This window comes from Lynx rufus, unplaced genomic scaffold (assembly GCF_022079265.1).
Source record: "Lynx rufus isolate CCGP_SWC_20201006 ecotype Redwood Valley unplaced genomic scaffold, mLynRuf1.p SCAF_7, whole genome shotgun sequence".
In the NCBI taxonomy this organism is placed as follows: domain Eukaryota; kingdom Metazoa; phylum Chordata; class Mammalia; order Carnivora; family Felidae; genus Lynx; species Lynx rufus.
The window spans coordinates 16,661,052-16,685,092 of NW_025814889.1; the positions used below are offsets into that span (position 1 = coordinate 16,661,052).

General features: G+C 38.4%; 1 protein-coding gene across 3 annotated transcripts in view; it reads left to right on the forward strand.

Annotated features, from left to right (window-relative positions):
* Positions 1-23,720, forward strand: part of SLC39A12 (solute carrier family 39 member 12) — an 84,679-nt gene extending 60,959 nt beyond the window's left edge. For all 3 annotated transcript variants that reach the window (XM_047067414.1, XM_047067415.1, XM_047067416.1), the window contains one exon: positions 23,592-23,720. In XM_047067414.1, coding sequence (XP_046923370.1) covers positions 23,592-23,720 — 129 coding nt within the window. The remainder of the gene's footprint in view (positions 1-23,591) is intronic.
* Positions 23,721-24,041: the final 321 nt, after the last annotated feature.

Consider the following 24,041-nt stretch of genomic DNA (forward strand, 5'->3'; position numbering starts at 1 on the left):
GTTTTCCATAGTGACTGTACCAGTTTGCATTCCCACCAACAGTGCATGAAGGTTCCTTTTTCTTCCCATCACCAACACTTGTTGTTTCTTGCGTTTTTGATTTTGGCCATTCTGACAGGTGTGAGGTGATACCTCACTGTGGTTTTGATTTGCATTTCCCTGATGACAGTGATGTTGAGGATCTTTTCCTGTGTCTCTTGGCCATCTTGATGTCTTCTTTAGAAAAATCTCTGTTCATGTCTTCTGCCCAGAAAATAAAACATACTTCTAGCCTCCTCCTTTATATTGCTGTCAAAGAAATGACTAAGAAAATGAATTCAAAAAAACAAAAGAAAAAACATATAATGGACAGAAGGATAGATTAGGTTGAAACCACACACCAACTTTTATTGAATCAAGTCTTAGGAGACTGTTAAAGGCACGAATTGATACGAGATTTTTCTGCAAATACTCCGGAGAAAATTTTCATTCTCCGGAACATTGTAGAAGGAGAACTCCAGCAAGCCCTCCTGAGATTTTGTAGTTGAGAAAACCTCATTCTGTGGATAGGCAATCTTCCCCAACCAGTTATAGCCAGGAAACAGCCAGGTTGCTTTAAGGAAAAGAAACTTAGACTTCCCTCCATCATGTTATAGCTGACAATCACAAAGAAATTCAAAGTAAGCCACACTTCAGACTCTAAAAAAGGACTCTAATAAGGGCACTCATCCCAAATGGCTTTGTTCCCATGACCTCATCTAAGGCGTCAGTTCCTAATACCATCACACTGGGGCATAGGGTTTCAACATACAAATTTTGAGGGAAAGAAAACATTCAATCCATAACATCTATGCTCCAGGACTTTGAGGTCTAAACATAATACATGTTTCTCACTACAAAGTGATGATAATGAATCCTTACCAGGCAGTGAATGACCCTCTACCTATCACCTACGTTCTTGGATGTAATTAAATGCTGCTTATTGTGTTATTATAATAAGCTAGAGTTAATCAAAACAGAGCTTGGAGTATGTGTGTGTGTGTGTTTGTGCATGTGTGGTGTTTATTATGGTAAAAGATACAAAACAAGAAATTTACTCTTTTAACCATTTGAGGTGTAGAGCTTAATGACATTAAGTATATTCACATTCTTGTGCGTCTATCACCACTATCCATTTATAGAACTTTTCTCATCTTCCCAAACTGAAGCTCCATACTCATGAAGCACTAACTCCCCACTGTCCCGACCCCTACTCTCTGGCAATCACCTTTTTACCTTCTGTCTCTCTGAATTTGACTACCCTAGGTACCTTATATAAGTGGAATCACACAGTATTTGTCTTTTTGTGACTGTTTGATTTTACTTAGCATAAGGTCCTCAAGGTTGATCCGTGTCAGCATGTGTCAGAATTTCCTTCCTTTTTAATGCTGAATAACATTCTATTTGTGTCTGTACAACACTTTGCTTATTCAGTTATCCATCAGTAGACATTGAGTGGCTTTCACCTTTTGGCTATTGTGAATAATGCTGCTGTGAACATGGGTATACAAATATATCTTGAAGTCCCTGCTTTCAATTCTTTTATGTGTATATCCCAAAATAGAGTTGCGGAATCATAGAGTGTCTATTTTCAATTACTTGTTTTCCATAGTGGCTGCATCATTTTACCCACCCTCTTTCTCTGCATCATCACCAACACTTGTTATAGCCTGTCATTTTGAAAATAACAATCCTAATGGATGTGAAGTGGTATCTCATTGTTGTTTTTGTTTGTATTTCCTGAATGTTCAGTGATGTTCTTTACCATCTTTTCATGTGCTTATTGAACATTGGTATATTTTCTTTGGAGAGATGCATATTAAAGTCCTTGGATCATTCTGTTTAGATTTTCGTGTGAGTGTGAGTTGTAGGAGTTCTTTATATATTCTGTATATCAATCCCTTATCAGATAAATGACTTACAGATGTTTCCTCCCATTCCGTGGATTGCCTTTTCACTCTGTTTATAATGTCCTTTGATGCATAAGTTTTACATGTTGGTAAACCCAAATTTAATCTCTTGTTTTCTTTTGTTTTCTTGCCTGAGCTTTTAAAGACATACCCAAGAAATCATTGCCAAATCCACTGTCATGAAGATTTCTCACTATGTTTTCTCCTAAATGTTTTACAGTTTTAAGTCTTACATTTAGGCCTTTTATCCGTTTGGAGTTCATTTGGTATAGGGTATAAGGTTAGAGTCCAACTTCATTCTTTTGCATGTGGATACACAATTTTCCCAATACCTTATGTTGAAAGGACTGTTCTGAAAGAATAGATTTGGCACTCTTGTCAAAATTGCCTATGTATGCAAGAATTTATTTCTGGTTTCTCTATTGTATTCCATTGGTCTATAGTGTGTCTTTATGGCAGGACCAGACTCTTGATTTTTGTAGCTTTGTAGTTAATTTTGACATCAGAAAGTGTGAGACCTCCAACTTTGTTCTTTTTCAGGATTGTTTTGACTATTCAGGGTCTCTTGAGATTTTATATGAGTTTTAAGATAGATTTTTCTATTTCTATTAAAAAAATCATAAAGATTTTGATAGGAATTGCATTAAATCTGTAGATCACTTTACCTGGTATTGATATCTAACCAATATTAAGTCTTCCAATCTATGAACATAGGACATCTTTCCCTTTATTTGTGTCTTCTTGGTGAAGTTTATTCCAAAGTATTTTATTATTTTTGATGATATATTGCAGCTGGAATTGTTTTATTTAAAAAAGTTTTTTTTATGTTTACTTATTTTTGAGAGCATGAGAGACAGAAGCCAAACAGGAGAGGGGCAGAGAGAGGGAGACATAGAATCCAAAGTAGGCTCCAGGCTCTGAGCTGTCAGCACGGAGCCCGACGCAGGGCTCGAACCCAAGGACCATGAGATCATGACCTGAGCTGAAGTCAGACACATAACTGACTGAGCCACCCAGGCGCTCCTGGAATTGTTTTCTTAATATCCTTCCTTTTCAGAGTGTTCATTATTTGTGTACAGAAACACAGCAGATTTTTGTGTTGATTTTGTATCATACAATTGCTAAATTTTAAATATATTTTAACATCTCAAAAGTAAAAAAAGATATTGGTACTGGGTAACAAATTTTTATTTATCAGGACATGTTTTGTAAGCAGTATTTTTTAAAAAAATGTAACGCTTTAGTGAATACAATTGTTTAGGTTAAAGACATTTACAAGTCAAAAGGATTCCATTATTAATCACATGAGGTCATTTCTCTTCTTTTGTTTTTTTAACTCACTCAAAACAGAAATCTGACTCAATTTTATCCACTTTTTTCCTCTTCTTCTTTAATTTTAAGTTATACGAATAGATAAACATGCATTCATGAGAAAAAGTAAATAAAAGAAATCTCTGTATTTCCTTGAAGTTAGAAGGGATGATGTTTTGTTAAATTCTTAATGAACAGTGTATGACAAATTTGATCCTTGTGTGATCTTTCATTTACTAGACCAACTTCCCTGGTAGATTTATGTAGTCTGTGACAGTGAGTGCAAGATACAGTCTTGTTTACATATTAAGACTAACATGGGGCGCCTGGGTGGCGCAGTCGGTTAAGCATCCGACTTCAGCCAGGTCACGATCTCGCGGTCCGTGAGTTCGAGCCCCGCGTCGGGCTCTGGGCTGATGGCTCGGAGCCTGGAGCCTGTTTCCGATTCTGTGTCTCCCTCTCTCTCTGCCCCTCCCCCGTTCATGCTCTCTCTCTGTCTCAAAAATAAATAAACGTTAAAAAAAAATTAAAAAAAAAAAGACTAACATAGGTTGTTTACAATTCAGTTCATCTAAAGTTAATTGAATGCGTGAAAAAATCACTGCTGTGAAGACCGAGCCTATGTGTGGCTTCATATTGTCACCAGTCCCGAAGAAAACCAAAAAGGTCATGTGATTGTTTCCGTGGTTGAAGACTTACTAAAACAAGTATATTGTTCACTCAACAGATGAGAGAAGAAAGACAAAACTTAGTCCACCTATGTGTTGGGTTTATAAAGACCAACAGTGCTTCTAATTTATCAATTTTTCAGCAAGTTGTGATCTCATGGATGACTTCTTCAGAAAATTTTCTTGGACACAGCTCATGGATAAAGGATCATATAGACTGAGTGTTAGGTTTTACAAACACTGGCCGAACTTTCGGGTGTCATTAAGAACCATAGCAAACTGAGGGTACAGGGGAAGATGGCGGTGTAGGAGGACGCTGGCTCATCTTGTCCTGCTGATCGCTTAGGTTCCACCCACATTGGCCTAAATAACCCAGAAAACCACTGGAAGACTAGCAGAATGGACTCTCTGGAGCCAAGTGTAGACAGAGGCCCACGGAAGAGGGTGGGAAGGGCGGAGAGGCGGTGCGCACTCCACAGACTAGTGCGAGGGAGCCGGGGTGGTGGAGGGGCAGCCTGCCCGGCAAGGCAGAGCCCCCCGAGGTCTGGCTTGCAAAAGCGGAGGGACCTGACTGCGTGAGTTCTGACAGCCAGCAGGACTTAACATCTGGAATTTTAAAAGTCAACATCTCTGCTCTCGGAGAGCGGGGAGGGCGAGAGGACGCCAGAAGGGAGAGTTATTGAGCCCTGGAAGGACAGAGCTCAGCAGGGGAACAAAGGCACTGGCAAGCGCCATCTCCCTCTCCCACCCCCCAGCCAAAATTCCAAAGGGAACCAGTTCCCGTCACCAAACTTGCTTGCACCGTGCAAACGCCCAACGCTGTGCTTCTGTGGACCCATCCCTCTGACGGGTCTGCCTCCCTCCTGGTGCTTCAGAGCAAAACAGCTACCTAAGCCTGTCCCTCCTGACCCTGTGCACCTTGCGGATTGACCCCATCTAATACGCCCTTGGCCAGATCCCATCGATGCAGCACCACAAGCCTGGCAGTGTGCAAGCAGCCCAGACAGGGGCCACACCACTCCACAGTGAGTCCTGCCCCTGGGAGAGGGGAAGATAAGGTACACACCAGTCTGACTGTGGGCCCAGTGATATCTGGGGGCAGATATCGGGTCTGACTGCAACCCTGCCCACCAACACAAGTTTCTCTGGATAGCACAGAGGAAGTGCCCTGCAGTTTGAAGTTACCACAGGCACTACCCAAAATGACAAAACAGAAGAATTCTCCTCAAAGAAACTCCAGGGAGTAGCGACAGCTAACGAATTGATCAAAACCAATTTAAGCAATATAATTGAACAAGAATTTAGAATAATAGTCACAAAATTAATGGCTGGGCTTGAAAAAAGCATAGAGGACAGCAGAGAATCTATTGCTACAGAGATCAAGGAACTAAAAATTAGTCATGATGATTAAAAAATGCTATTAATGAGGTGCAAAGTAAAATGGAAGCAGCCATAGCACAGATTGAAGAGGCAGAGGAGAAAATACGTGAATTAGAAGATAAAATTATGCAAAAAGAGGAAGCTGAGAAAAAGAGAGATAAAAAATTCCAGGAGTATGAGGGGAGAATTAGAGAACTAAGTGATGCAATCAAACAGAACATTATTGGTATCATAGGAATTCCAGAAGAAGAGAGAGAGAAAGGGGCTGACGGTGTACTTGAACAAATCATAGCTGAGAACTTCCCTGATCTGGGGAAGGAAACAGGCATTGAAATCCAAGAGGCATAGAGAACTCCTTTCAGACGTAACTTGAATTGATCTTCTGCACGACATATCATAGTGAAACTGGCAAAATACAAGGATAAAGAGAGAATTCTGAAAGCAGCTAGGGATAAATGAGCCCTAACATACAAAGGTAGACATATAAGGGTAGTAGCAGACCTATCTACTGAAACTTGGCAGGCCAGAAAGGAATGGCAGGAAATCTTCAATGTGATGAACAGAAAAAAATATGCAGCCAAGAATCCTTATCCTGCAAGCCTGTCATTCAGAATAGAAGGAGAGATAAAGGTTTTCCCAAACAAACAAAAACTGAAGGAATTCATCACCACTAAACCAGCCCTACAAGAGATCCTAAGGGGGACTCTGTGAGTAAAATGTTGCAAGGACCACAAAGTACCAGAGACATCACTACAAGCATGAAACCTACAGACATCACAATGACTCTAAACCCATATCTCTCAATAATAGCACTGAATGTAAATGGACTAAATGCTCCAACCAAAAGACAGGGTATCAGAATGGGTAGAAAAAAAATACCCATCTATTTGCTGTCTACAAGAGACGCATTTTAGACCCGAGGACACCTTCAGATTGAAAGTGAGGGGATGGAGAACTATCTATCATGCTACTGGAAGTCAAAAGAAAGCTGGAGTAGCCATACTTATATCAGACCAACTAGACTTTAAATTAAAGTCTATAACAAGAGATGAAGAAGTGCATTATATAATAATTACAGGGTCTTTCCATCAGGAAGAGCTAACAATTATAAATGTCTATGCACTGAATACAGGAGCCCCAAATATGTAAAACAATTAATAAGCATAAACATAAGCAACCTTATTGATAAGAATGTGGTAATTGCAGGGTACTTTAACACCCACCTACAACAATGGATAGATCATCTAGATACAGGATCAGTAAAGAAACAAGGGCCCTGAATGATACATTGGATCAGATGGACTTGACAGATATATTTAGAATTCTGCATCCCAAAGCAACAGAATGTACTTTTCTTCTCGAGTGCACATGGAACATCCAAGATAGATCACATACTGGGTCACAAAACAGCCCTTCATAAGTATAAAAGAATTGAGATCATACCATGCACACTTTCAGACCACAATGCTATGAAACTTGAAATCAACCACAGGAAAAAGTCTGGAAGATCTCCAAAAGCATGGAGATTAAAGAACACCCTACTAAAGAATGAATGGGTCAGCCAGGAAATCAGAGAAGAAATTTAAAAATATATGGAAACAAATGAAGATGAAAATACAACAATCCAAACACTTTGGGATGCAGTGAAGGCAGTCCTCAGAGGAAAATACATTGCAATCCATGCCTATCTCAAGAAACAAGAAAAATCCCAACTACAAAATCTAACAGCACACCCAAAGGAAATAGAAGCAGAACAGCAAAGACACCCAAAACCCAGCAGAAGAAGAGAAATAATAAAGATCGGAGCAGAAATAAACAACATAGAATCTAAAAAAAACAGTAGAGCAGATCAATGAAACCAAGAATTGGCTTTTTGCAAAAATAAACAAAACTGATAAACCTCTAGCCAGGCTTCTCAAAAAGAAAAGGGAGATGACCCAAATAGGTAAAATCATGAATGAATATGTAATTATTACAACCAATCCCTCAGAGATACAAGCAATTATCAGGGAATACTATGAAAAATTATATGCCAACAAACTGGACAAACTGGAAGAAATGGACAAATTCCTAAGCACCCACACACTTCCAAAACTCAAACAGGAAGAAATAGAAAATTCGAACAGACCCATAACCAGTGAAGAAATTGAACCAGTTATCAAAAATCTCCCAACAAATAAGAGTCCAGCACCTGATGGCTTCCCTGGGGAATTCTACCGAACATTTAAAGCAGAGATAACACCTATCCTTCTTAAGATGTTCCAAAAAATAGAAAGGGAAGGAAAACTTCCAGACTCATTCTATGAAGCCAGCATTACTTTGATTTCCAAACCAGACAGAGATCCAGCAAAAAAAGAGAACTATATGCTAATATCCCTGATGAATATGGATGCAAAAATTTTCAACAAGATACTAGCAAATAGAACTCAACAGCATATAAAAAGAATTATTCACCATGATCAAGTGGGATTCATTCCTGGGATGCAGGGCTGGTTCAACATTCACAAATCTATCAATGTGATACATCAGATTAATAAAAGAAAAGATAAGTACCATATGATCCTGTCAATCGATGCAGAAAAAGCTTTTGACAAAATTCAACATCCTTTCTTAATAAAAACCCTCGAGAAAGTTGGGATAAAAGGAACATACTTAAACGTCATAAAAGCCATTTATGAAAAGCCCACAGCTAATATCACCCTCAATGGGGAAGAACTGAGAGCTTTCCCCTGAGATCAGGAACACGACAGGGATGTCCACTCTCACCGCTGTTGTTTAACATAGTGTTGGAAGTTCTAGCAATCAGACAACAAAAGGAAATCAAAGGCATCAAAATTGGCAAAGATGAAGTCAATCTTTCGCTTTTTGCAGATGACATGATATTATACATGGAAAATCCGATAGACTCCACCAAAAGTCTGCTAGAACTGATACATGAATTCAGCAAAGTCGCAGGATACAAAATCAATGTACAGAAATCAGTTGCATTCTTATACACTAATAATGAAGCAACAGAAAGACTAAAATAAAGAAACTGATCCCATTCACAATTGCACCAAGAATCATAAAATACCTAGGAATAAACCTAACCAAAGATGTAAAAGATCTGTATGCTGAAAACTATAGAAAGCTTATTAAGGAAATTGAAGAAGATATAAAGAAATGGAAAAACATTCCATGCTTATGGGTTGGAAGAATAAATATTGTCAAAATGTCAATACTACCCAAAGCTATCTACACACTCAGTGCAATCCCAATCAATATTTCATGAGCATTCTTCTCAAAGCTAGAACAAGCAATCCTAAAATTTGTATGAAACCACAAAAGACCCCGAATAGCCAAAGTAATTTTGAGGAAGAAGACCAAAGCAGGAGGCATCACAATCCCAGACTTTAGCCTCTACTACAAAGCTGTAATCATCAAGACAGCATGGTATTGGCACAAAAACAGACACATAGACCAATGGAATAGAATAGAGACTCCAGACTTGGACCCACAAAAGTATGGCCAACTAATCTTTGACAAAGCAGGAAAGAATATCCAATGGAAAAAAGACAGTCTCTTTAACAAATGGTGCTGGGAGAACTGGACAGCAACATGCGGAAGAATGAAACTAGACCACTTTCTTACACCATTCACAAAAATAAACTCAAAATGGATGAAAGATCTGAATGTGAGACAGGAAACCATCAAAACCCTAGAGGAAAAGGCAGGAAAAAAACCTCTCTGACCTCAGCTGCAGCAATTTCTTACTTGACACATCTCCAAAGGCAAGGGAATTAAAAGCAAAAATGAACTATTGCGACCTCATCAAGGTAAAATCTTCTGCACTGCAAAGGAAACGATCAACAAAACTAAAAGGCAACCAACAGAATGGGAAAAGATATTTACAAATGACATATTGGACAAAGGGCTAGTATCCAAAAATCTTTAAAGAACTCACCAAACTCCATACCCCAAAAAACACATAATCCAGTGAAGAAATGGGCAGAAGACATGAAGAGACACTTCTCTAAAGAAGACATCCGGATGGCCAACAGGCACATGAAAAGATGCTCAACGTTGCTCCTCATCAGGGAAACACAAATCAAAACCACACTCAGATACCACCTCACGCCAGTCAGAGTGGCCAAAATGAACAAATCAGGAGACTATAGATGCTGGCGAGGATATGGAGAAATGGGAACCCTCTTGTACTGTTGGTTGGGAATGCAGACTGGTGCAGCTGCTCTGGGAAACAGTTTGAGGTTCCTCAAAAAATTAAAAATAGACCTACCCTATGACCCAGCAGTAGCACTGCTAGGAATTTACCCAAGGGATACAGGAGTACTGATGCATAGGGGCACTTGTACCCCAATGTTTATAGCAGCACTTTCAATAATGGCCAAATTATGGAAAGAGCCTAAATGTCCATCAATTGATAAATGGATAAAGAAGTTGTGGCTTATATATACAATGGAATACTACTTGGCAATGAGAAAGAATGAAATATGGCCTTTTGTAGCCACGTGGACGGAACTGGAGAGTGTTATGCTAAGTGAAATAAGTCAGGAAGAGAAAGACAGATACCGTATGTTTTCACTCTTATGTGGATCCTGAGAAACTTAACAGAAGACTGTGGGGGAGGGAAAGGAAAAATAAAGTTGGAGAGGGAGAGAGCCAAACCAGAAGAGACTCTTAAAAACTGAGAATAAACTGAGGGTTGATGGGGGTGGGAGGGAGGGGAGGGTGGGTGATGGGCATTGAGGAGGACACCTGTTGGGATGAGCACTGGGTGTTGTATGGAAACCAATTTGACAATAAACTTCATATTAAAAAAAAAAGAGCCATAGTAAACTATCTACTTACCTATCTACTTAATTTAAAAAATTCTCCATAGTTACCAATGTCTCTTTTTAATCATTTTCTAGATAACATGTTATCAATGAGTAATTATCAAATGACCCTTCAAAAGATCAAAAGAAAAAATTAACTGAATGCTTTATTAACTTTGTTGTAAATACCCAGATGAGTGAATATTCTAAAGTCCATTTTTTTCATGCATTTGATAATATGCAGATGTTATACAGGTATAAGATTGTGGAAAATACTAGCGAAAAAAAAGATCCTTCTGAGTATAAACAGAAGACTTTGAAATGGCACTCTCTAGTTTGACCTAAGCCACTAAACAGTCCAGTAACTTAAAATATACTTTAGCCTTTCCTTCTTCTCCTCCTTTTTTCTCCTATTTTTAGAGGAATAGGAATGTGTGGGCAGAAGAAATACAGAATGATCCATAACCATTATAATTCTTCTCCCAGTGGGACTATACTTCCCGCAAAGTGTTTCTTTAATTTATCTAGTGACTTTTTTTTTTTATGTGTGGCTGTCTTATCAAGCACTTGAAATATGGTTATTGTAACTGGGAAATGGATTTTTTTTAGTTAAAAAACTTTATTTTTGAGAGCAGTTTGAGGTTCATGACAAAACTGAGTAGAAAGTCCAGAGAATTTTCAAATAACATCTGTCCTCCAGGTGCATGCTTTTCCCCACTCTCAACATCCTGCACCACAGAGGTACATTTGTTATAATTAAGAAACTCTGTTGACACATTATTATCACCCAAAGTCCAGAGTTCACATTTATTGCATATGTGGTGTTGTATGCTCTATGGGTCTTGACAAATGACACATACCCACACTTGTAATGTGTAGAATAGTTCCCCTGCCCTAAAAATCCTCTGTGTCCTGCCTCTTCCCTTTCCATTAGCCCCTAGAAACCACGAATATTTTTTAATCTCTGTAGTTTTGCCTTTTCCAGAATGCAGTGTAGTTGGAATCATTCAGTATGTACCTTTTGAAACTGGCCTCTTTCACTTAGGGATATGGTTTTAAGGTCTCTCCCAGTCTTTTCGTGGCTCGATAGCTCATTTCTTTTTGGCACTATGTCATATCTGGATATACCACAGTGCATTTATCCTTTTGCCCACTGCAGAACATCTTGGTCACTTCCAGGTTTGGGCAGTTACAAACAAAGCTGCTATAAATATCCATGTGCAGGGTTTTGAGTGAACATAAATTTTCTATATATTTGGGGAAATATCAAGGAGTGTAATCCCCGGATCATATGATAAGAATATGTCTAGTTCCAGGAAAGATTTCCAAATGTCTTCCAAAGTGATTATACCATTTTGCATTCCCACCAGCATTAAATGAGAGTCCCTCTTGCTCAAGGTCCTTGTCAGAATTCAGTGTCATCGATGTTTGGATTTTGGCCTTGGTCATAGTTGTGTAGTGATATCTCGTTGCTGTTTTCGTTTGACATTTCCTAGTGAAATATGATGTTAAACACCTCTGAATATTCTTGCTTGCCATCTGTGTACCTTCTTTGGGGGAGGTGTCTGTCCAGGTCTTTTAACCATTATTTGAAACTGGGTTGTTTCCTATTTATGCATTTCAAGAGTTCTTTGTATGTTTTGGATGGCAGTCTCTTATCAGATGTGTCTTCTGCCAAAAATTTTTCCAAATCTCTGGCTTGTCTTTTCATTTTCTTGATATGTCTTTTGCAAAGAAGAACATTTAATTTTAATGAAATTCAGCTTATCAATGATTTCTTTCTTGAATCATGTCTCTGGTATTATATCTAAAAAAGGCATCACTGTACCCAAGATCATGTAGGTTTTCTCCTCTGTTATCTTCTAGGAGTTTCACACTTTTGTGTTTTCCATTTAGAGCTCTGATTCATTTTGACTTAATTTTCGTGGAGGATGTAAGGTCTGTGTATAGATTCATTGCAGGTTTTTTTTAAAAAAGACTATCTTTGTTCCATTTTATTACTTTTGCTCCTTTGTCAAAGACCGGTTGGCTTTTATATAGGTCTATTTCTGGCTTCTTTGTTCTGTTCCTTTAATCTGTCTTTCTGTCCTTTCACCAGTTCCATACTGTTGTGATTACTGCAATTTTATATTAAGTCTTGAAGGCTGACAGTGTCAGCTCTCCAACTTCGTTCTTCTCCTTCAATTATATGGTGGCCTTTCTCGGTCTCTTGCCTCTTCATATAAATCCTGGAATCAGTTTGTCAACAGCCATGAGAGAACTTATTGAGATTTTGGATGGGACTGTGTTGAATCTATAGGAGAACTGACATCTCGACAATATTGATTTTTCCTATCCATGGACATGGACTATCTCTATGCTTCTTTATTTTTTCCTTGATATCTTTTTTTGGAACTTTACACTTTTTCTCACACAGATTGTGTACATAATTTTTAGATTTATCCCTAAGTATTTCATTTTTTGATGCTAACATAAATGCTAATGTGTTTTTAATTCAAATTCCAGTTGTTCATTCCTCATATGTAAAAAATTAGTCAACTTTTGTATATTATTGTCTATTACTGTATCTTGCAACTTTGCTATAAGCACTTATTGGTTCTAGGAGTCTTTTTGATGATTCTTTTGGATTTTATACATAAATGATCTTTTTCTATATTCCTTTAAATTCCCTTTCTCCTCTTATTGAATTCAGTAAGACTTTCAACTTGATGTTGAAAAAGCATCAGTGGGATGGGACATCCTTGCCTTGTGCCTGATCTTAGCAATAAGTCTAGTTTCTCACCAAGCATGATGTTACCTGTAGGGTTTTGTGTGTTTTTTTTAATTACAGATGTTCATGATGAATTTGAGGAAGTTTCTTTATAATCCTAGTTTCTGGGAGTTTTTATCATAAACGAGTGTGGAATTTTTCCAGTGCTTTTTGTGCATCTGTTAATATCTTCTTTTGACTGTCGATGTTGTCATATAGACTGTATTAATTGTTGAATGTTGGACCAGTCTTATGTATTTAGATAAATCCCATGTGGTTGTGGTGTGTAGTTCTCTTACATATTGTTGGATTCAATTTGCTAATATTTTGTTGAGAAGTTTTCATATCTGTTCATAAGAGATATTGCTCTATAGTTTTCTTGCAATGTCTTTAGTTTTGGTATTAAGATATTGCTGGCCTTTTAGAATGAGTTAGGAAGTATTCCCTCTGCCCCTGTCTTCTGGAAAAGATTGTAGAGAATCGGTATAATTTCTTCCATAAACGTTTGGTTGAATTCACTGGTGAACTCATCTGGGCACGGTACTTTTGTTTTGGAAGGTTATTGATTATTTTTCTTTTTTTTTTTTTTGGAAGGTTATTGATTATTGATTCAATATTAAAAATAGATATAGGCCTATTCGGATTGTATATTTTTTCTTGTATGAGTTTTAGCAGTTGTCTGTTAAAAGAATTTTTGTGTTTCATCTAGATTATCGAATTTGTGGGTATAGAGTTGTTCATAACATCCATTTATTATGCTTTTATTGTCCTTGGTATTTGTAGTGATACCCCTTTCATTTCTGATATCAGTAATTTATGTTTTCTGTTTCTCTTAACCGGGTAGAGGCTTATAGATTTTATTGATGTTTTCATAGAATCAACTTTTGCTGCATCTGTCCATTTCTGATAGAAGCATGTTAAGGTCTCCAACAATAATAGTGGATCAGTCTCTTTCTCTTTGCTGTTCTATCAATTTTTGTCTCACATCTTTTTTTAATGTTTATTTATTTTTGAGAGAGACAGAGACAGAACGCAAGTGGGTTGAGGGGCAGACAGAGAGGGAGACCCAGAATCCGAAGCAGGCTCCAGTCTCTGAGTTGTCAGCGCAGAGCCTGATGCGGGGCTCGAACTCACGAGCTGTGAGATCATGGCCTGGGCTGGAGTCGGATGCTCGACCGACTAAGCCACTCAGATACCCCTCACATTTTTTAACTCTCTGTTGTTAGGTGCACACATATTAGGAATTGTTATGTCTTTTTGGAGTATTGAGTCTTCTGTTTTTATTTAATGCCCATCTTTATCCTTGATAGCATTTCTTGCTCTGAAGTCTGCTCTGTTTGAAATTAACATAGGTAGTCTTGCTTTCTTTTACTCAGTGTTAGCATGATATATCTTCATCCATGTCTTTACTTCTAATTGATATGTGCCTTTATATTTAAAATGGACTTCTTGTAGAAAGCATATAGTTGGGTCTCATGTTTTGATCCGTTCTGAAAATCCCTCTTTTTTTTTTTTTTTGGTGTATTTAGTCTATTGACATTTAGAGTGAATATTGATATAGTTGGATTAAAATCTACTATATTTGTTACTGTTTTCTAATTGTTGCCTTTTGTTCTTTATGGCTACCTTTTTTTGCCTTCCACACCTTTTCTGTCTTGTGATTTTAATTGAGCATTTTATATAATTCCACTTGACTCATTTGTTAGCACATGAATTATACTTCTTTTTTGAGTATTTTAAGTGGTTACTCTAGAGTTTTCAGTATACATTTACAAGTTATCCAACTCCTCTTTCAAATAACACTGCTCCGTGGATAATAAAAGTACCTTGTAATAAGAAAATATTCCTAACCCATCCTCCCCATCCGTTGCATCATTTGTCAATTATTTCAATATTACATAAGCATACATACATAGGCACACACAAGCATACAGAATGGAATACATTGTTGCTATTATTATTTTGAAGAAACCATTATCTGTTGGATCAATTAGAACTTTAAAACCTAAAAGTTTTCATTTTGCTTTCACTTATTCACTTTCCGATACTCTTCCTTTCTTGTGTAGATCCCTGTTTCTGACCTTTATCATTTTCCCATCTCCAAAGAACCTCAATTAACATTTTTTACTGGCAACAAATTTACTCAAGTTTTGTTTGTCTGATAAAGTCTTATTTTCCTTTCTCTCTTTTTGTTTTCTAAGTTTATTTATTTTGAGAGAGAGAGCATGAGTGGGGTGGGGGTAGAGAGAGAGGGAGAGAAAATTCCAAGCAGGCTCCATACTGTCAGCACAGAGCCCAACGTGGGGCTGAAACTCACGAATTGTATAATCATGACCTGAGCCGAGATGAGGAGTTGGATATTTAACTGACTGAGCCACCCAGGCGCTCCCTCCTTTCACTCTTGGAAAAGTTTGGAGGTGCAGAATTCTAACTTGGTGATTTTCTCTCTCAAATCTTTAAACATTTTCTCTCACTCTTTTTTTTTTTCTTCCATAGTTTCAGAGGAGAATTCAGATATAATTCTGTCCTTGCTCCTCTCTATGTAAGTTTTTTGTTTGGGTTTTGGTTTTGGTTTTGGTTGGTTGTTTGTTTTTGTTTTTGTTTTTTACTCTGCCATCTTTTAAGGTTTTTTTCTTACCTTTGTTTTTCTAAAGTCTGAAAATGATATGCCTACGTGAAAGGTGTTTTGTTTTTGTTTGCTTGTTGGTTGGTTGGTTTTGTTTTGTTTTGTTGGCACATCTCCGCTTGCTATTCTCTGAGCTTCTTTGGAGCTGGGATTTGGTACCTGATATTTTTGGGGGGGAAATTCACAGCCATTATTGCTTCTAATATTGCTTCCATTTTCTCTCTCTCTTTTTTTTTTTTTTCCTGATATTACCGATACACCTATATTACATGTTTTCTCTCATGGTTTCGATATTATGTTTTGGGTTTTTGGGGTCTTTTTTCTCTCTGCTTTTCAATTTTGGAAGTTTCTATTGTCATAGCTTCAAACTCAGAGTTTTTCCTCAGCTATGTCCCGTACACTAATGAGCCCATCATTGTTCTTTTCTCTTGCAGTGTTTTTCATCTCTAACTTTTCTTTTTGATTCTTTTTTAGAAGAATCTCTCTGCTTATATTATCTATCTTTTATTGTTTACGTTGTCTACTTTTCCCATTAAAGCCCTTACCATATGAGTCACAGTTTGTTTGTTTTTTTAATTCCTGGACTGATTATGCCAACTTTCCTGCTGTATCTGACTCTGGTTCCGAAGGTTGTTCAGTCTCTTTAAACTGTGTTTTTTTGCCTTCTAGTAATTCATGTTATTTTGGTTGAAAGCGCGACCTGTTGTACTGGGTAAAAGGAACTGTGTGGTCAAGAGTCCTGTAGTAATGTCGTGGTAAGGCATGGAGAGAAGGGGAGCCTTCCATAGTTCTTTGATTAGGTCTTGGTCTTGTGGGGAGCCTGTCTTCCAGACTGTGAACTTGCCTCCTCCCCCTTTAGGTGGAAGAAAATGGCTAGAGTGGGGTGAAGTTGAGGACTTCCCTTCCCTAGGTGGGATAAGCTCTGATAAAACTCCAGCAGGTTAGACTTTGATAAAATAGTTTCTCATTAGGGAAATCCTTGTTAAGATCAGAATCTCTAAAGGATTTAAAATGGCTTCTTTATCTTCCTCCTGATAAAAGCACAGGGGGATCCCCCCCCCAATATTCACTGTGAGAATTTGGTAGAGCTCCTGGCAGTAAAATCAACAAAAGTGTGGGGAACCCTCTGAGACTTAGGGTCCCCCTAAATTTTTTAATTCTTAGGCTTGTCTACACTAAGCCTGTAATAATTTGTCAATTACAGGTTTGTGTGTTTCTTTTTCCCTACCTTGGCTTATTGGGTCCCACAAAAGTTTCTTCCTGTAGGTTTCTGCTCAGGTAAGTTGTGATTCTGTATATTCACTTGACTTTCTTTCCAACGTTTGGGTCAGTCATTGGACCTCACTTTTCTGTCATATCTGAGAAGAGTTGTTGATTTTCAGTTTGTTCATCTTTTTTACCAAAAAAAAAAAAAAAAAAGCCAAATCATGACTTTCACTAACAAACTTCCATCTTGTTCTCAGATGTGGGTCTTCTGCAAAGACACAATTAAGTTCTTTAAAAATGTGATGAGGGCTCCTGGGTGGCTCAGTTGGTTAAGTGTCTGACTCTTGATTTCAACTCAGGTCATGATCTCACAGTTCCTGGGATCCAGCCCCATGTTGGGTTCTGTGCAGACAGCGTGGAGCCTGCTTGGGATTCTCTCTCTCTCCCTCTCTCTGCCCCTCCCCCATTCACACTCACTTGCTGTCTCTCTGTGTCAAAATAAATAAACTTAAAAAAATAAAAATAATAAAAATGTGACAATTAGAACAACCTATGGAATGTGTGCCCCTAGTGAGAGTAAGTATTATTAGGACAGCCTACAAAATACGTTTCTGAGGTTTTCTCTCTCATCATATTTCTTAGGAACGAGAACGGCTCCTTTTAGCAAATGCAAATGCATACCTAACTCCATGTGCATAATGAATGGGTTTTAGGGTCTTTCTGAAAAGAAGATGGTGTAAGTCAGTTATCAAGAGAGCCCCATGAATGGAGAAGCAAATTATTTCTCTTGAAAGTTAATAATGTCAAAAACTACGTATTCCTGAGAAAGGAAAAACATTTAAATTACAATTTTACCTTCATAAAAAACATCACCAAATATCTTCAATTAAGTGAATGTTGAGGGGTGCCTGGGTGGCTCAGTCAGGTAAGCATCTGACTTTTGATTTCAGCTCAGGTCGTGATCTCATGGTTTGTGGGTTCGAGCCCCATGTCGGGCTCTGTGGTGACACTGCAGAGCCTGCTTGGGATTCCTTCCCCCTCTCTCTCTGCCCTTCTCCTTCTCACACTCTCAGTCTCACTCTCAAAATAGATAAATAAGTAAATAAACTTTTTAAAAAATAAGTGAGGGGCACCTGAATGGCTCAGTTGGTTAAACGCCTGACTTCGCCTCAGATCATGATCTCATGGTTTGTGAGTTTGAGCCCCCCGTCGGGCTCTGTGCTGACAGCTCAGAGCCTGGATGGAGCCTGCTTTGGATTCTGTATCTCCCTCTCTCTGCCCCTTCCCCACTCACGCTCTGCCTCTTTCTCTCTCAAAATTGAATAAACATTAAAAAAAATTTTTTTTAAATAAGTGAATGTTGAATATTTATATTTAAATTATAAATTTTTAATAATGAAAGGACTTTGACTTTTCGGTGTTTTGTAGACGCGTTGGATGCTGAACTTTCTTTTTCAGTACACACATTTATGATCTATACTGAAAGTAAATGTTGAAATACGTAGCAATAGATCTTTAATACCCACAAGAAACCCGTTTCAGATTACAGATAGAAGTAGACAGAGAAGGCTTTGCACAGGAAGATCCTGCAGCTTAGATGTGTAAGGAGAGACAAAAAATCTTAGTTCTAGAGAATGTTTTATAGATCATCCTCCTTTGCGATGAGTCCTCCCTAGTATATAATTATTACAAGGCACATGCCATTAGAATTTATCCACTTTCTTTCCTCACGTGTTCTAACATTCTCTGTGAGCATTCCCTTTAAAAAGTTAAGACTATGAATACAGTTATGGAGACTGACTCAAGTATAAATCATGTGCTTCATATCACTTTCTAAATGTCCAGAAATTCTAATCAGAGGTTTGGTCACCATACCTACATCTCAGTTAGTTAATAGAAATATTTTTTTTTTTTTTTTTTTTTGGGACAGAGAGAGACAGAGCATGAACGGGGGAGGGGCAGAGAGAGAGGGAGACACAGAATCGGAAACAGGCTCCAGGCTCCGAGCCATCAGCCCAGAGCCTGACGCGGGGCTCGAACTCACGGACCGCGAGATCGTGACCTGGCTGAAGTCGGACTCTTAACCGACTGCGCCACCCAGGCGCCCCAGTTAATAGAAATATAGGGACTATTATCTACAGATAGGTCAGTCACCATGTAGACTTGGTCCATCTGGGGAATTGGTCTCCAGTGTCTGATTCAAATTTGAAAAAAAATAAAAAAGCATGTCAAAAGGCTTTTAGGTAAAGATTTTCTTTTTCTTTTTTGCCAGAACATTACAATTCCTTGGCTGTCATATTTTGGCATCCACTGATTTGAGTTGGGGAATTTGCTAAACATGGAGGTAAAAAAGAAAGTTGCTTTCTGCTTCAAGATTTCCAAATTTCTGGCAGCAATCTAAAAAACATATCTCTTAGCTCTATCTCCGGGCAAAAGTGTTTTGCTAACATTTCTCTTTTTTCCTGACCTTTTACTTCATTGTTAACATACTCTATCCATCATTTCACCCCCTCTAGTCTTAGGATATAATCAGGATCTGTAAAATTATTCAATAAGGGAATCTAATTGCCCTAGAGGAAAAAGGGACTTTTCTGTCTTGAAATCCAGGGGAAAATGGGTAGCACTAAAACTCATGTCAGGAATTTTTTAAAAAGAAAAAACAAAATATATACTCTTAAAAATGAATGCATATATATCTTTATGTCCCTTCAAAACTTACTGACTGAAATGATAACAAAAATATGGGTAAGTTCAAAGAAAGTGAAATGTTGTAATCAGACACGGTTGGGATTTGGCATTTTACATTTGTGTCTTTTGGAAAGACTTTCTGTGAGACTCTCTGGTATTTTGGTGCATATCCAAGAGATATTACGATTTATATATTCATCCATAATCACCCAAAAAAGAGCCAAGTATTTTCTCAAAAGCAAGCTTAGCTCGATTTTCTTACCAAAATCCACTTACATGCGAACGTGCAAAGTTCAGATAGACCATCCAAATCAAGATGATCCAAATCAAGATGAGAATCTCCTTAAACTTTTTTTCAATGTCGATTTTCATTGTTTGTCCATTTCTATAGGCTTACAAGGTTAGTCTTTTTTTTTTTAATGTTTATTTATTTTTGACAGAGAGAGAGAGAGAGAGACAGAGCTAGAGCAAGAGAAGGGCAGAGAGAGGGAGACACAAATTCTGAAGTAGGCCCCAGGCTCTGAGTTGTCAACACAGATCTTGACGTAGGGCTGGAACTCGTGAACTGTGAGATCATGACCTGAGCCGAAGTCAGACACTTAACTGACTGAGCCACCCAGGCGCCCCGACTCTATGATATCTTGCCATCCATTTGGGTGTGCCTTCTAGCAGCTCATCGTTCCCTTGAAGTCTTTCACGATGCTCTGGCTACAGGTCTCATGCAGCGCTTACTTTCATTTACATCCGTTTTATCATGCCCTTTCTCATATCCTGCACCCCATTTACTCCTCATAATCCTGCAAGAGCTAAATTATTAACTCCTTTTGGTTCTGAGGAAACCATGGCTCAAGGAGGATAATGACTTACTCAAAGTCACATGAATGTGATGTCAGAACTAGGACAAGAAGCCCGCTCATCTCATTACTGTAGTAGACAGAGGATTGTACACTCTAACAACTCCATCCTTGGCCCTCCGTCTTGTTCGTGTTTGCCCCGTGTACTCTCTTGGGGCTCTGTGTTCCAGGCCCCTTGGAGATCAATATACATGCCTTAGAAATGTCCACCAAGGTCGGGATGGCGGGAAGCTTGCTTTGGCTTCCCATGAATCGGTTAGAGATAACATGCTCACTCCCCTTTCTGAACGCACAGGGGAATATTCTTTGGGAACATTCTATGGATTTTCAAAATGTCATCTTAAGTTGCAAAACTTCCCAGAAGACATTGAGTTCATGTGAACGGTGGCTCCTGGAGCTGTAAAATCCTCATGATGTTTTCTTGTGGACAATGCCATGTGCATACTCAGAATAAAGGATTCTTGGTTTTCTTCCTGGGAATGGGGCCACTGACAGAGTCTGGAAGCTCTTATAAACACATTTATTCAATTCTATCGTGTGTCACACACTACAAGCAAACAGCAGGTCTACCAACAGGCTAGTGAGGAAAACAATAGATCAAACAATTGTTTTTAAAAATTGTGGCATTTCTTTGGATTGAGTCATGACAGAAACTGATTGAGATTTTGCGGGAAGTCCCAGGACCCTCATTTAATTTCTGTGTTTTTGTATCTACAACTTTTTGGCTATTAAATCTACCTAATCAAGACCTACTTCTTTCCAACGAAAGATCCTGACTAGAAGTTTGAGGCAAAGATGAAAATTAGAAAATGAGCTTTCTCAATTGTAGGTTAAGACACTGGTGGTTTGAAAATAAATCTCAAGTTCTGTCTATTGAACCAGAACCATGTTCGTCACCGTGCTTTCTGTCCTGCCTGAAGTAGTTTTCTCAACACGTCGTTGAAAACAGCATGATTGTTCAGCAAATCTTTCACATTTTGTGAGCATTTACCAAGAAAATCTTTTTAGAAATTACTTCTACTTCATCAGAGATGAACAATCAGGTAGTGCTGGACACAGCAGACATAAGATGAGCTGTAAATTCATCCACATCTTGTAAATGAACATTAATTACCTTGCTTGAAAAACAGGGAGGAGAGGGAACTACACAATATCTCAATACCTTAGTGTATTTGGAAAGAAGGCTGGTCAGAGCTTCAGCCTTTATGTTACCAGAGATGGCATAATTAATTGTGTCACCAAGATGGTCTGAAACATAAATTATTGAGACAGAAGGGAACTGGTGGCCCATGTTGTCTGGCCTTGGAGTCACCTCTTGGAAATTGCTTACAAACTATTGAGAATCAGATGTATGGGGTGACTCTGATGCATGTATCTTGTTAATCCCTCCAGATTACCATAAATTGTTGGCTCTTTGGGAATATTCTATGGATTTTCTAATTTCATTTTGAGTTTATAATAGATAATGAACCAAATAGTATTAGTCTCAAGTAGTATGATTAACCTGATGTTTAACCATGGCGGAGACAAACCAACGGGACACATGATTTCGTTAAGGTCATCCACCCAGGACAGCATTTCTGGATCCTACTTTGCCTTCCAGTCCACTGCTCCATGTTAGGGTGTAAGATAGCAGGACACAATAATCCTAATCTTCATTCTGTCCATTTATCTAATTTTAAAAGGGAGAAATAGGGGCGCCTGGGTGGCGCAGTCGGTTAAGCGTCCGACTTCAGCCAGGTCACGATCTCGCGGTCCGTGAGTTCGAGCCCCGCGTCAGGCTCTGGGCTGATGGCTCGGAGCCTGGAGCCTGTTTCCGATTCTGTGTCTCCCTCTCTCTCTGCCCCTCGCCCGTTCATGCTCTGTCTCTCTCTCTGTCCCAAAAATAAATAAACGTTGAAAAAAAAATTAAAAAAAAAAAAAAAAAAGGGAGAAATATCCATCTCAAGCATACCCAAATAGAACATTCCAGATGCTCTTGTACAGGCCTGAAAAAAACATGTCAAGGTAAAAAAAAAAAAAAAAAAGTGTATCAACCTGTTTTCTCTTGCCGTAAATCTAAAACGCTCGCACATTTTATATGTTTTATCTCTTTCTGGCTGTAAATAACCCAGTTTTCAACCAGATGTGATTTTTACTCCTCAGGGAAATTTGACAACATCTGGAGACATTGTTGGTTGTCCCAACTGGGGTCAGAGGTACAGCTGACATATGTCAGGCAGAAGTCAGGGATGCTGCTAAGTGTCCTACAACCCCCGTAACAAAGAATTATCCAACCCAAAATGTGAACAATGGCATGGGTGAGTTAAGTCTCCCCTCCAGGCTGACCTAAGCCTGTTTTCTAATAGAAATGACTATGTCATACGAGAGATCTCCACTCACCTTCCCGGGGTGAGGGATTTGAAAGAATGTGAGACAAAAACACATCACAGGGAGGACAGATACGGCACAGGGAATATAGTCCACGGTGTAAGAGCGTTGTAAGGTGACAGATGACAGCTTCACTTGTGGCCAGCATAGCATACGGTGTAGAGGTGGTAAGTCATTAGGTGGTACGCTCAAAACTAATGTAACATTGTGTGTCGACTGTACTTCAATTAAAAAAAAAAAAAAGAAACCAGAAGAGACCCTTCAAAACTGAGAACAAACTGAGGGTTGATGGGGGGGTGGGAGGGCGGGAAGGGGGGGTGAGGGACACTGAGGAGGGCACCTGTTGGGATGAGCACTGGGTGTTGTATGGAAACCAATTCGACAATGTTTCATATTAAAAAAAATAATAAAGGCCAAGTGAAAAAAAGAAAGAAAGAAAAAATACTACCTTGAGGTGCTGTTCCTAGATGCTCAGAGGAACATTTTGCTGTCAATGGTGTTAAAGCCATTTCACAAACAAAACCCTTGTCACTCGCCTCTAGGAGAGTAAAATGTAGCTTTAGGGCGTGATTCCTTTACTGTTCTGAAGGTCAGAAAGACCTTGAAGATCTCTTTGAAAGGAAACAAATATGTGCTTTGTAACAACCAGTAAGTTTAATGGCTCCATAAACCTAACAGAACAGTCAAAAGTAATACTTTTCATCTATTATCTACTTCACAGTAAACAAAAATAAGAAGGATTGCGCTTGGTTTCAGTTGATAACTCTGTCATTTTAAGACTTCTGGCAACACTAGGATTCTTCTAACCGCAATCAAATGACTTAATTTATCTTACATTTTCAAATTTTGGTTGGGAGTAGGTATTAAGCATTTTGTAACTGCTTTGGGAATTTGAAAGGTTATTAGGTTCTGAATAACAGTCTCATGTTTTCCCACCAAACTTTTCCCAGCAGTGAATATATCTGGATCTTATTCTGGTTTTTTATTCTTTTTTTAGCTTCCTGAAATGACTCATGTTCAAACACGGCGACCCTGGTTGATGTTTCTCCTGCAGAACTTTGGATTGACCCTAGGTTGGCTTTCTCTCTTACTGTTGGCTATATATGAACAAAATATTAAAATATAAGTTAAGAGTCTCACACTTCTTCAAAAAACGAATTTATATGGCCTCCTTTTGTTTCTTTTGTCGTACTCTATACAGTGATTGTAAATTAATTATTGTTATCTTAGACGAAGTATGTGTCTTTTAGGTCATTAAGTTATTAATTTTATAAGGCACTTTTGTTTTAGGATACAAAGATCACGTTGCCCGCAATTGAAATTCTGGTTTTAGTCCCCGGCACCATGATGGAACTAGTATCTTTTTTAGTAATTAGGAAATTCTAAATCAATTCTGGGAAACTTTCAAACAATATTGTTTTGCTAATAAAGAACGTTTGTTTGTAGT